This window comes from Cyprinodon variegatus, unplaced genomic scaffold, assembly GCF_000732505.1.
Source record: "Cyprinodon variegatus isolate N-32 unplaced genomic scaffold, C_variegatus-1.0 Scaffold6, whole genome shotgun sequence".
NCBI lineage: Eukaryota > Metazoa > Chordata > Actinopteri > Cyprinodontiformes > Cyprinodontidae > Cyprinodon > Cyprinodon variegatus.
The window spans coordinates 2,912,513-2,926,149 of NW_015150459.1; the positions used below are offsets into that span (position 1 = coordinate 2,912,513).

Genomic DNA, 13,637 nt, shown 5'->3' on the forward strand with positions numbered 1-13,637 from the left:
ACTGTTAAAGAAATGCTAAACAACGTTGCCTGTGATGACGTCACGAGTACGCTTCTGCTCCAATACACATACGTGCTTGCGTGCTCGCGTTCTCGTCAAGTCCGATCTTCCTGCGTTCTCACCAAGAAACGACTTGACGAGAACGCGAGTACGTACTCGCGTTCTCGTCAATTGAGAAACGCCGCTAGTCTTCGTCTGGATGTCTAAAACTCACACTATGTTGATTTCATCCCCATCTTGTCATGGACAAAATCAACACCTACACACAAGTGTTTTTAAAATGTAAGAAACCGACTGCTCTTAACCACTTCATATGATCCCCGAAACAAAGAAGCACAACTTTTTTTTTTCTAATAAACCAAATATTGTCCTCTAAAGCTGAACCATTTAAGTTCTTTTCTTAGAAAAAAAATAAGGACAAAATTAAGCAGGTCTACTAGACACCAGAGCAGCTCAATGTTTTGTTCATAACAGAGATGAGTTAATAAACTCCAGGGTTTCTTTCAAATATGTAAAGCTGCTTTAGGCAACATGGAAATTTGCTCCTGTCTTTGGATCCATGTCCCAAGTCCAACTGCACAGATAATTATGCAATCCAGCTCATTTCAGATCCTTCCTTACCAGTTTATGCTAATATAATCAATAATATATTCCTTACTTTCCTAACTAGGTGTTTTAAGAGTTTTTTTATTTGATAATCCTGATTAAGTTTAATATTCTGACAAGATATAAATAGCAGCATGAAGCAAAAAAAAGAAAAAAAGATTAATGAAGATACTTTGACTGATATTTATTTTAAAAGAGGTCCAAGAAGAGATCCCGCTGCGCTCAGTTCTGTTCTGTGGAATGAACCTGGAGGAGACGGGTTTTAAGGCCCATTTATGCTTCTGATGCATAGCCTCTGCAAATGTCAAATCCGTCTCTGTGCCAAAAATCCTGAGTACGCGTCAGAGGGTGGCAAACCTCAAGCGGAAGTGCGCAGACAAAAAGCAGCTATGATTGGTCATTGGTTTGCCTTTCCGGCTGCCTGTTTGGTCGCCCTTCTCGATTCGGTGCGATCCCTAGAAGTTCTCGCGTGTTCTCGAATAGTCCCCCCTTTGTGCTTTGGCGGGAAACTGCTTTACGTCCCTAGAAGTTCCAGGCCGACGGTGCAGAAGCATATCAGCAAAACTGGTTCTTGACCAGACCCAAGCAGCATTAGATGTGTGCGGTTGCAGAAGTATAACCTGCCCTTTAGAAAACCATTAACTTCTCATCTTTCGGTCAAACACTAAGTCCACGTCTCTGAACCTGATGACCTCCTTTAAACACAGACAGATAAACCGCACACATAGAACATCTTAGAAGACAAAGTACAGATTAACTCGGTGTTTCACTGCTTTCCTCTGAGCTCAGTAATGGTACACTGTGTCTAAACACATTGCTTTAAATCCAAACTAAAAGAAGTCACTCTTTTAGTTTTTTGAATCACTTATCAGAGAGGGTTTTTTTGTTTAAAAAATAAATAAAGAGTAAGATTTGGCTATGAAAATGGTTTTGTTTCCATCAGTACTGAAGGAACGGACATGACAGGCCAGACTAGTTTAGAAACCCATAAACATAACCTTAGTTCATCCCGTTGGCACAGAATCAGCTTTAACATGTCTTCTTGGAAGACTAAGCCATCATTAAGATGGTGGTGTTCCTCTGCTCAGCTCTTGTCCTGCTGTCGGAACCACATGTTGGCCAGACCAAGGCTGGACTTCTGGGAAACCAGTGGGCTGCAGCCAAAAACAAAACCTCACAGGATTGTCCAGACATTTAAATGAATGAGTGATTCTTTTTAAAAACTTTATTTAGGTTGTGATGGTCACATGTTCAGTAACCCCACACAACCATTTTTTCACGTTTTAACACACAGTGGCATAAATGTATTGGTTTGTTTATTTTTATTTTGACAATATTAGAAGACATTAGCTCTAATTGTAGCGTGCAGATTTGGTTAACATTTGTTTATTTCATTTTGTTAAATGCTTAATATTGTTTGTGCTTCCTTTTCTGGTGTTGTGGGAGAATGCAAAGGACTCTGGCTGGCATACTCATTGCTTATTTTGTTCATTTTGTTTAGTAATAGTAATTTAAAATGAATCCTTAAGCTAACTGTTTAGTTATTTGTTGTTAAATATGTGTAGATGTTCTTCCTAACTCTTCCTCAGTGTGTCAGTCTGCTCTGATCAGCCAGTATTTAAGTCCCCTTTGTTTGTGCAGTTAGTTTGAAGTTGTATGTTTAACTTTGATATTTTTGCCCTAAGTTAGTCTCTTGATTTGACCTCTTTTAAGGGCCTTGTAATCCTTGTTTGGATTGTTTTTACTTTGGGGAAATAAAACCCATTTTGTTGATAATCAGCACCCGGTCCCTAACATAGGTTAAAAAAAAAAAGGACAACAAGTGGAAAAAGTATTGATAACCCTTTGCATTTCTCACATATTTATTACACAATAATACCACTAATTCTTGCTAGCGTGGGATTTATGTGTAATTAGAATTATTTAAGACAAAATTTAAATAAAAAACAAAAGCAAAACCATCCTGTTTTAGATCTTTTTTCCTTTTAACCCCATTTTGTTCAAAAGTTTCTTCTTCAACTCTAGTGTTTGCTAACCCTTTAGGTTTAATAGGACTCATGTTTAACGGTGATCCAAGGAGCTTCAAATAAACTACATCCAGTTTTTAGCTTGTGGCATAAAATGAAGATTGAGAGAAATCTTTAGCACGACGGCCACTTTGCTCAAGTGTTTTTGCATGTAAAACCTTTGAGCTTTGCAGTCCAGCTGACTGTCCTGATGTGGTCAGGGGGGTTTCTTATGAAAACAAAGCTGCTTTTGTTTCCTGAGGCCACATGATGATGAGCAAATAAAGGGATCTGGTGATTTTTTAATCAGCATAGGATGAAGATTGATGGTCTTTTGTAATGCTTTGCGTTTAAGGAAGGAAAGGGTTGTCAGAAACCACCAGCCACAGTGGTACTGGGAATTCCACACGCTCTTCACCAACCTTACAAAGCCCGGTTGAACAGGCTTTGTCCAAACAACCCCTAACATTACAAAGAAAATATTAGTACCTGTATCTTTCTGCGGCACATTTCCCCTACTCTCTACAGAGAAGCAGTGGCGCGTAGCAATACCCCACTATCTTAAAGAGACAGTACAAATTACAGCTGTTACATGTGCCAACTTCCTCATGTGTTTGAACATGTATGAAGCTGTAAAACACAGAGGGCCTCGGAGCTTCTTTGATACCATGAATTGACTGAGCATCCCGATGTTACTTGAGGACACAACACTGACCTGTGTGATTGGAAAACTGCACAGAGTTGATGGAGTCCACCTCAAAGCCCAGCACCTGGAAAAACAGGAATGGAGCAGCTGTGAAAAGAGAAAACAATAACATCTCCACAAACGCTGATCCCAATAGGCGTCTCTGTTACACTGAACAGTGAGAACAGCAGGAAGGAGGATCAAGTTCTGTTTTCCCTCCAAAAGGTGATACCAGGAGAGGCCGCTAACGCAAACGTACAGTAAATGGATCAACAACGGGACTGGGAAACTATCTTTTTAGAACAATTTAAGCCCAGCCAAGACCAAGGTCTGCCTTTAATACAAAATCTTTAATGTTTCAAAGTAGATATCATGTTGAAAATAACATTTTCTTTTAGCTTTTAGCTCAGTGGGAACCCAGCACTGGTTCAGAACCTTTTTAAATTGTTTGCCGTTTTGTGTTATTAAATAGAAATTTTGTTATTCATTAAAAGGCTGCAAGAAACTAAAGAGTTAAAGACTTAATTTGAATAAATTATAATTATTTTTTGCATATAGAATTAAATTAAATTTTCTAAAAAGCCGAACTGAGAAGATCTGTCATTTCAAAACTTTCCGTTTGCAGTGATTTACAAAAACTTAAATTTCGTGATGTATTTATTTAATCAATGATACTGACAATTCGAATTTCAATGCATTTCATTTGGAGTTCATTAAATATACAGATCGACAGTAGAATGCAAGTGAAATAGGCAGAAAGATTAGCCGATTACAAATCAAAATCTATAAAAAAGCATGACGTGCACTCGTGTTAGCCTCCAATAAACCTCTTAAAAATAAAAACTGAGCTAAATACAAGCAGCTCCTCTATGAAGGCCTCAGCGATTTGTTAGAGAACATTAGTGAGCATCATGAACACCAAGAGTCCCTCTGAAAAATCCATCATCTTAAAATGAAAAGAGCGAAGCATGTCTAAAACCCACCAAGATGTATCCGACAGTCAGACAAGGACAGCTTTAATCAGAGAAGCAGCAAATAGATCCACAGCTCAGAAACATGACATCTACTAGTCAGTCAATGTAAAAAAGTTGTCCTATTTTTTGCAAGCATGGGAAGAACAGAGACATTTCTGAAGACACTCGGAAAAGCTCCCATCTGCAGTTTGCCTTGTTTCAAAGCAATGAAAATAATGTGAAAGAAGCTGCCCCCATCAAATGATACAAATATAGTGGTTAGGGCATAGGGCCCAGTTCCACAGACTGCCACTCTGGGTCTCTGAGCAAGACCCTCAATCCCTGATTGCTCCCCGGGTGCTGCACAATGGCAGCCCACTGCTCCCCAAAGAGAAGTGGTTAAATGCAGAGAGTTAAATTCTCCATTGTGAGATCAATAAAGTTAAATTTATTTATTTATTTAAAGCTGTTTGGATGGAGCCAAACATGAGATGTCTCTGGCCCTTTATTTCCCCAATTAGAGGCTGCAAAAAAAACAAAAAAACTATGGCAAGAACTAAGCTTGCAACAACACAACACACACACTGCAATGGATGGTTTAGATCAGGGGTCGTCAAAGTTTTCCAGGCCAAGGACCCCCAAACTGATGTAGAATTGGAGCGGGGACCCCCTAATTACATATTATGTATCAAAATTTGTTATATCAAACTGGTTCTACAGTCACTCTATTACAAAAGTAATTCCTCCCTAGGATTATTAAAGTATTTCTGATTCTACTCCTCTTTGATGGGACAGGTGTTGTGAATGAAACAGTGCCCAGCTTAAAAGAGCTCCTGTGCGTCGCTGAATTTGTGCATTGAGGACTGGAAGACATCTTCTGTGTCCATTTATCTGTTTACTACAGTGTGTTGAATTCATGTTAAAGTGTATTTAAAGACATTTCAATTAGTGAAAAAAATTGCAGGAGGGAATATAAAAAAAAAAAAAGTCTAATCAACCAAAACTTTAGCGACCCCCATGCAATACCTCTGTGGATCCCCTGTTGAAGACCTCCGGTTTAGATCACAGTCATGTGCTAAAATGGACCAAAGTCCAGCTCTAGATCTAATGAAAAATCTATCACAAGACTTGAAACTGTGTGTAAATTGTCATTTTCCATCTAACTATTTGGAAACACAGACATCCTGTCAACCTTTAAGGGTAAACTTTCCTTTAATATAAAGTTTTAATTAGAGTGTCTCAGGTTATCCTGAGCTATCTCTATAGTTATGCTGCTATAGGCTTAGACTTCTGGAGGACATAGGGACCCCTATTTCATCATTCTATCTCTATTCTTCCACTCTGCAGAATCTGTTAGTTTAATCTCTAATGCTATACTCTCTCTGCTTTTTCTCATAGTAGCTTCACCTCATCTGTTCCTGTTTGGCTGTAACTCCATCCTGGTGAGAAATACCAGCTGTGCTGCTGCCATCAACACCTTTGTTTATATATGTTGGAATTTGGCCTGTTTTTTCCAGTGTCCTGTTTCTCTGACTGTGACTGGCTAGATGTGTTCTTTTTATCCTCTGACATGGGAGCTGGCTCGGAGCTTGTCTGCCTGGCTGTGTGTTTCCTAGACGAGGCCACCTTTTACAGTTGCTTTTTGTGTCTCTTTTTCTGTCTCCTTGAACCCCAGTCGGCCTCAGCAGATGGCCGCTCATACTGAGCCTGGTTCTGCTGGAGGTTTCTTCCAGTTAAAAGGGAGTTTTTCCTCTCCACTGTCGCTACAAGCACTCTTAGTGTGAGGGATTGCATTCAAGTCAATGAGTCGATGCAATCAACTGGTTTTCCTTATATAGAAATTTGAATCAATTTGACTGTATGATCTGGTGAACTGTAAAGAGCCTTGAGATGAAATGTGTTGAATTGGCGCGATAGAAATAAACTGAATTGAATTGAGATTCAGTTGTTTTACAAAAGAGAAGCAAAAATATGGAAACAGTGGAAAGGCTAAAGAAGACATTCACTACAAGACCTGCAGCTGTCAACTGAAGCAAGGGAGCAGAATACAAATGTACAGAACAAGTATTATATTTACACATATTTTCATACTAATTAGGTCCCAATAAAACATAATTGGTCTTTTAAAATGAAGAAAATGTTGAAAAGTTTAAAAGGGATGAAAACATTTACAGATTAACCTTATAAAAAGTGAAAAATCTATTATCTCCACATTAATTTCATACAGTGAAGAGAACCTGTCTGGATCATTAAACCGTTCTGTGATAGAAAGTCATAGAATTCATTAGTTTAAAGTCGCTTCTAAAAGCAAACATCTTCTGTAAATGAAAAGTGGTGACAGGAGCAACGGTTTTTAACCTCACCTGTAAAGGAAATGTTGCAGACTTGTTCCCCACGTAACCCCTGACAACATGACTCTGGATTGACAAGATCCGACACTCCATGACAGTATTTTTAAAAACACCCGAGGGAGATTAATGAAATCAAACCAAAAACAGAATTTAAAGCTCAGTGAAATGCTAAAAGTTAGCAAATTAGTGGTCCGCCATTGAAGGACACAAGCCGACGCCGTTTACGATGCTGAGGCTGGTAGCAGCTTTTTTTCTTCAGGCAGCTAAAGGGACACCTAAAGTGAGGCGTTCAAGGAGTCGGAAGAAATGGGAACTTAGACACAGACAGCTTAAAGCTACAGATCAGGATAATTGAATTGCGGTTTTGGTTAAGGTTATAAGGATTAATTAATAACATCCGCGTCTTCACTTTGTATGAATTCGGATCTTAGAGGGGCCTGAAGTTAACCTCAAATACGTAAAAACCCAAATGCTTTTTCTTTCTTTCTTTTTTTTTTTTTTACTTTAAAACTAAATACTTTATCTTTGCATTTTTATTTTATAAAGTAACATCTGATTATTCATAAAATAGTGCTTAAAAATCACAATGTTCCACCAGTAATCTTCCTGTGTAACACATTCCAATAGTAAAAAGAAACATATAATGAACAATAAAGTGATGTTTAAAATAAAAGCAGTCTAGCCTCTTTAAGTGACCATATTTTAATGCTTTTAAAACTCCCTTACCTTTTTTTTATTAGGTGTTTATCAGGGCTAAAACTTCTATACATGTTTCATTTTTGGGCCGTGTTTATCCAGAATATCTTTTTTTTGTTGCACACGCACAGCTTCCAACCTTAATTGTCATGTAAATAACCATGTAACATGTTTAAATGTTATTAAAATACCATTTGCATTTAATACAGAGATTTTTCAGATAACGGTGCATTGGTAACTGTACTACCGGTACATGTGATTTTATATCAGCTACACAGCTGTGTATTGTGTAGCCTTTTTTTTTCACAGCTTGCAAAGCTGTATTATAGGTCTTCCACCTTATTTTGGTCAAACAAATCTGAGCTTTTTCTACAAATACAGCTGGTTTCAAGGTTTACATTGATACCCACAGTGAAAGACAGACAAGTCATACTTCCGCAGCTTCATTTCAGTCAGGAAAACCTTTCTCAACTGTCTCTGCACATCAACTGGACTGGAACTGCAATGAAATTTGTATGATCAAAGAGTCATATTGAAGCAAGCTTGAAAAATTCAGTCTAGGCAGCTGGACATGGTTTTCTAGAAGATGTTTGCAGGGCTGCCAACTTTTCACCAAACCTTGGGGTGAGATTTTGAAATAGTTTGGACAGAAAACCCTGTCAGGGTTAGATAAGGATAGGTGCAGCTATAGGTTGGAGGTTTTCAGAGGATTTAACTGAAGCAAAGTGGAAAAATGTGGAATTTTTATTGCACAGTAATGTTACTGAGTAATAATAAGTGGTCTGTAGTTATGTGGAACATTTTTCTCACAATATCCATTATTTTCTACATTCTGGTGATTTTTAGAGAATTGAAATAAAGCAGAATGAGCCCCACCAAAATACTTACATCTTAAAAAAACTTTAAACAAGGGAACTTCACAACTTTGTTCATTAATTATTCTATGCAATTCATGTCAATTAAACAATGGGGAACTAATAAGTTATCACTGGATTACTGGCACTGAAACAGGAACCAGTGCAATCGAAAGCTATGCAAACTTCACTGTATATGAATATTTGGTAATAGGCTAAGGATTAAAAGCTTCATTCATTATGTTATTAGCTTGTCTTACAATTGACAAAACAGCTAAACAATTCAGACCTTCTAGGAGGCTGTATATTTTAGAAAAACTCACCATGACAGGAGACAGCATTTCTCTGGATGTTTCAGTTTGGAAGGTGTGATGGAAATTAAATTTTAAACATAATCAAAGGACCAAAATAAAGATAAATGAATAAAATAAGTAATAATAAAAGAAGAGCATCCCTGTTGTTTCTCCTTTATGAATCCAGGATAACTGAGATGTTCTGCACATCTTCTCTGTATGTGTTTGGTCTTTTTTGGGATGCTGATCTTTTGAAAAATAAATTGCAATGGCTCTTTTTCTTTTTGTGGAGCTCCTATGGGTTTGAGAGGCAAACCTGAAAGCTTTAAGAATGAAAATATTTGTGTGTTTTTTTTTATTACTCCTAAATGCAAACGGGAGATTATTAAACTAGACTAAGCAATAATTATTTAACTTGTGAGCAAAACAAGGATTAAAATTGGGACTAAAAAAAGCACCAGGTAAAGAGAAAACAAACCATTGGATGTGATCCTACACTCAGTCTCCACTTCAATACTTTAAGCAAGCTGATGTATTTTTTAATCATATTTACCCAAGTACAATATTGCTTAAAATCTTCAATAATTCACAAATAGAATTATCCTAGTGCACATGAGATAAGATAAAAATAAAAATAACATACCTCATAGCAACTGTCTTTTTTCAACATCTGGCACAGTGAATAGGTGGGAATACGGACTGGATGTGAACCTGGCAAGTCCTTGTGGTTTAGCACTAAGGTTGTATTAAAAACGCAGACTGGATTTTGATCACCATGGTATTTTATGCATAAATAGGTGGAACGGAGTTGAGTTTTAATCTCTGTCATTTTTTTAGTGTGAGAAATTGGGAATATGGAGTGAGAGTGTTTCAAGACATTGAGATGGGTGAGTCTCACTCCCAATGGGTGAGAGTTGACAGCCGTGCGTTTGGTCTCTCATCCAAGAGGCGTCCCCATTACTAACTGATGGAGGGGAGCACTGAGATTAATATTAATATACTGGAGGTCTAACAAAGAATTCGGGGGGAAAAAAGAGGGCTTTTTTTCTTCTGTTAATGATCGTTAACACGCTGTCTTGTGTTTAGTTAGAAGTGAAGAAGCCGCTTGGATGAGAAGCAAAAAGTCTTCACATCCAGTTGCTTAAACTGAACTTTTTCAAGCTTCACCATGATGACTGAGAATCTTCAAAGAATCTGAAACAGGCTGCCAACATGCTAACTGCAGCTTAGCGCTTTAACCAATTACTTTGCATGAAACCATTGTCAAGTTAGTAGCACTATGTGTAAAGTCAGATATATATCTAGATTTTTAAAAATTGTAGGTAACATATTTTTCTTTAAAAGATTACAGTAGTTTTATGATGGCAGTCCTATAAAAACTCTGGTTAGGTTTAATGTGGTGGCAGATTGGGACGTGGTTTTTGCAATTAAATGTCTTAGTCAGATATCTGAAAACTGGTCAAAAGTCAAAAGTTTTTAATCAATACTCTCCGAAAAACAGAAACTGAAATTACCTGGGATATTATCCACATATATAGAGTGATTTACAAATAACTGTGTTTTGTAAAAGACAAATATTGCAACCATTATTACATAATGCTGTGCAACGAACGGTCATGCAGTTTTAAAATCAATGGACCTTCTGATTTGCAGTATTAAAACGTCCCTGAGGATTAATTATCCTCACCTTTCGGCTTCTAAAGCTTTATCTGTGTTTGATTGCAATTCTCTTATTAAGCAGCAACAGAGTGTTTGCTATGACAAAGTTTACCCAAAGGCTGCTACCAATATGCTTAAAAATAAATAGAAGGAAGTTGCACAACAGTTAAACTCAAAACCGTTATGTACTGAACATGCAGGCAACATTTTTATTGTGTAGATTGTTACTCGGAAAAAGTGAAAACAGTGCTACTGCTTAACATTTACAAAACATACGTTTGGGATAAAAAAAAAAATAAATAAAAAAAATAAATAAATATATATATATATATATATATATATATATATATATATATATATATATATATATATATATATATATATATATATATATATATATATATAGTGACTTGTAAAGGAGCCTTTCCTTTTTATAAATTTATTTTATATCCACTCATTTAAAAGTGCTTTATTGGGATTTTATATTATAGACCAACACTAAAGAGTGGAAAATTGTTTAGTGAAAAATAGATAATGCATTTTTAATTTAAAAGGTGTTGCATACATTTGTGTTCAGGCCTTCTTAAGACGTCACATTGCAGAACCACCTTTCACTGCAGTTAAAGCGACAAGTCGTTTGCTTCTGCCAGATCTGCACATCTGGAGACCGACATTTATCACCAATTATCACCAATACTTTTTTATAAAGTAGGACCAGCTCAGTCAAATTCAATGGAAGATGTCTGGAAAATATAAATTTTCAGGTTTTGGCCAAAATGATAGGATTCAGGTCTGAACCTTAATGTGACATTTTAAAGCACATTTCTTGAGCTAAATCATTTAGTTCTGTAGGCAAGAAAGTTCACACATGTGGTATCATCCTTACCCCCTTGCGTATCTCTGTCTCCTACATAGCTTGTAGAATGTATGAACCTGAAACATCTTTCAACAGTAGTTTTATTTCTTTGCCACGCTCCAATAAACGTCAGATTTCTGATCAGATCTTCCCACCAAAGCAGATGACTTTTGCAGCTGTTCCAGTCATCATGGTCCTGCTTACCTGCTCAATGCTCCTTCTATCCCTTCCATCAGAGGGATGGGCATGTATTCAATCATTTGCACACTAATTCACGTCACAAACCACTCCTCATTTTTTCTCCATCAAAATACTCAGATGAAATTTAAATTCTGTAAATCTTAAATAAGTCACGTCACACAATCTCTACATTCATAAAATGAAGTAAAACATTTTGTTCAACCCTGAATGAAACAAAAAAAAAATATTTTTATTAAAAACCAAAATATTCATTTTTCAGCAGTTTTTTAATGCTTATAATCAATGAAAAAGTATATATATTTTTTATTTAAGTCTAAAATTAAAAACTATTGTGTTGTATTGTTGATGACCACTAGAGGGCGCAAGAGAACAGAGATACACTACATGCTTCAGAGAAAAAAATACTAATACTAATAATAAACCTTAAATGTGCTCATTGCAAGTGTAGAGTGCACTTAAAAAAGCACAGGGGATAATTTTTCATGCGTTTATTATTTATCAGATAGGAGCATTAATCATGATTTGAAGTAAACCTGTTTTATTGAACAAGTCAGCCTCTTTAAAAGCATCAGAGTTGATTTCTATGGGTCTTTGTCCTTTATTCAAACACTCATTCACATGGGTGTAGCTTTGCGTTCACCTGACGACCGTGTGCAAAGAAAGCACTTGATGAGTTTGAGGCACCTTTCACAAACTCACCACTAAAGAATCAACAATGAATCACATCAGTTGTTCAAAGAGCCACTCCAGCTCTTAAGACAAGAACAGACGGGGCATTTGAAAGAGGAAAAAAAAAATCTGAAGACCTTCAAGTTGACAACAGGGACTTTGCTTCATCAGCCTTTGAAGGCCGAGGTCTCAGCGTAAAATGGGGGAGTACGCTTAAAGACATGCAGCTGAATGATCCATACACAAAGCCTCCCACCCCACACCTTGGTGAGGAGCACAGAGGCCACACAGTGAAGAGAGAAACCAGGTGGAAGAGCTGAAAGCTAATCATCAGCAGCATGCCTATGAGGCAGCTGTGGTGGAAGACCTTCACAGAGGCTTGTCAATAACATTTCCCTGGCAATGTTTACTGTGGTCATTTTAGACACATCTCTAATGTGCAGCATGTCTATGTTAAAAGAGTATAAATTAAAATGTAAACAGCAAGAGTTTCATCATAAAATATGTTTTTTTAAAATTCTTTATATCAAGCATTGCAAAAAAAAATAAATAATAATAATGGGCTAAATTCTTTCGTCAGCCTGTGCATCCCAATTCAAGAAGATTGGAGGATTAAGGTTTATGACGGCAATGCAAAGTAATAATCCCTGTCAGTGTTAAGCAGTTATATCAGTCCCTACTGAGGGTCAGTGGGGTAAAGGGGATGCAGGAGCAGAAAAGCATCATTTAGTTAAACACAAGGGGAAAAGCACTGTGAAAAAAAAGATGTTTGCATGTTAATTAAATATACACATTAAAAGTAATATTTTGCATTTCTAAACAACATTGGGTGTTAAAAATAAATGAACTACATAATTATTTTTCCTTCTTGGTTGTCAACTTTTTCATGTTTTGAAGGAAATTGAAATAGTTGAAAGTAGTTTATTACTGTGGTTGGTAGGGGGTGGGGTGCAAACGTCATGCAGATACATTAATTCACAGCAACTTGAAAAAGACCTGCAAACACAAAAATAAGACTAGAAAAGCAATCAGAAAGCGCAGAAGTCCGCCAAGCAGCATATTTTGCACCAATTTGTGACTTACACCTACTGTATAGTGCAAACTCTCATATCTTCTGGATCATTACAAAATTTAAATAAGTTGTTCTTTCGGCATGAGGAACACCTCTGGTAAAACAAATAATCTATAAAATACGTTCATAAGTTTTGAAGTTATCCTTTACACAGACAGATAGACAGACAAACAAATATACCCCCAAACTCTACAAAAAAAACCTAAAGTAAATAACCTCCTTATTTGGAGGTATAAAACATCTAATCTCTTTGGGGCCTGACCTGAATACCTCAAATTCAAGCTCGTACATCCTGATCTTGGCTCCTATCCTTTCACCTTTCTCAGGGTCAACAGTGAGAACACTATCCAGGGTAGGAAATAAGCTCTGGTCTGCTGTACTGAATCCAGAGAGCCTTCATTCTTACAGACATCATTAAGCAGAGGACACACACTAATGATGCTGGTCACATTGGGACTACAGCCTCCTGGAAAGCAAATACAAAAGTCACACAAATATATTGAACAGCTAAAACTATTGGTTATAAAGCCCCAAACACACAAAGGTGATAACATTAGCATGTGTGACACACAGTACATGTAAAGAAATAATGTTTTATTAAACTCCATAAGGTGCAAAGGATTGTGGACGACCACATAGCTTAAAGCAGCCGCAAGGGAGGTGAGGAGGTCACTATGCTAGGAAGCATACTGCTTCCTGGTCCTAGCTCCTTCCCAGCTGTCAGTACTATTCAGAT

The 13,637-nt window shown here is 36.9% G+C and overlaps 1 protein-coding gene across 1 annotated transcript in view; it reads right to left on the reverse strand.

Annotated features, from left to right (window-relative positions):
- Positions 1 to 6,848, reverse strand: part of LOC107084598 (pyridoxal kinase-like) — a 17,056-nt gene extending 10,208 nt beyond the window's left edge. The window contains exons 1-2 of the mRNA XM_015374520.1: positions 6,614 to 6,848; positions 3,328 to 3,382 (exon numbers count right to left, since the gene is read on the reverse strand). Coding sequence (XP_015230006.1) covers positions 3,328 to 3,382; positions 6,614 to 6,694 — 136 coding nt within the window. The 5' untranslated portion in view covers positions 6,695 to 6,848. The remainder of the gene's footprint in view (positions 1 to 3,327; positions 3,383 to 6,613) is intronic.
- Positions 6,849 to 13,637: the final 6,789 nt, after the last annotated feature.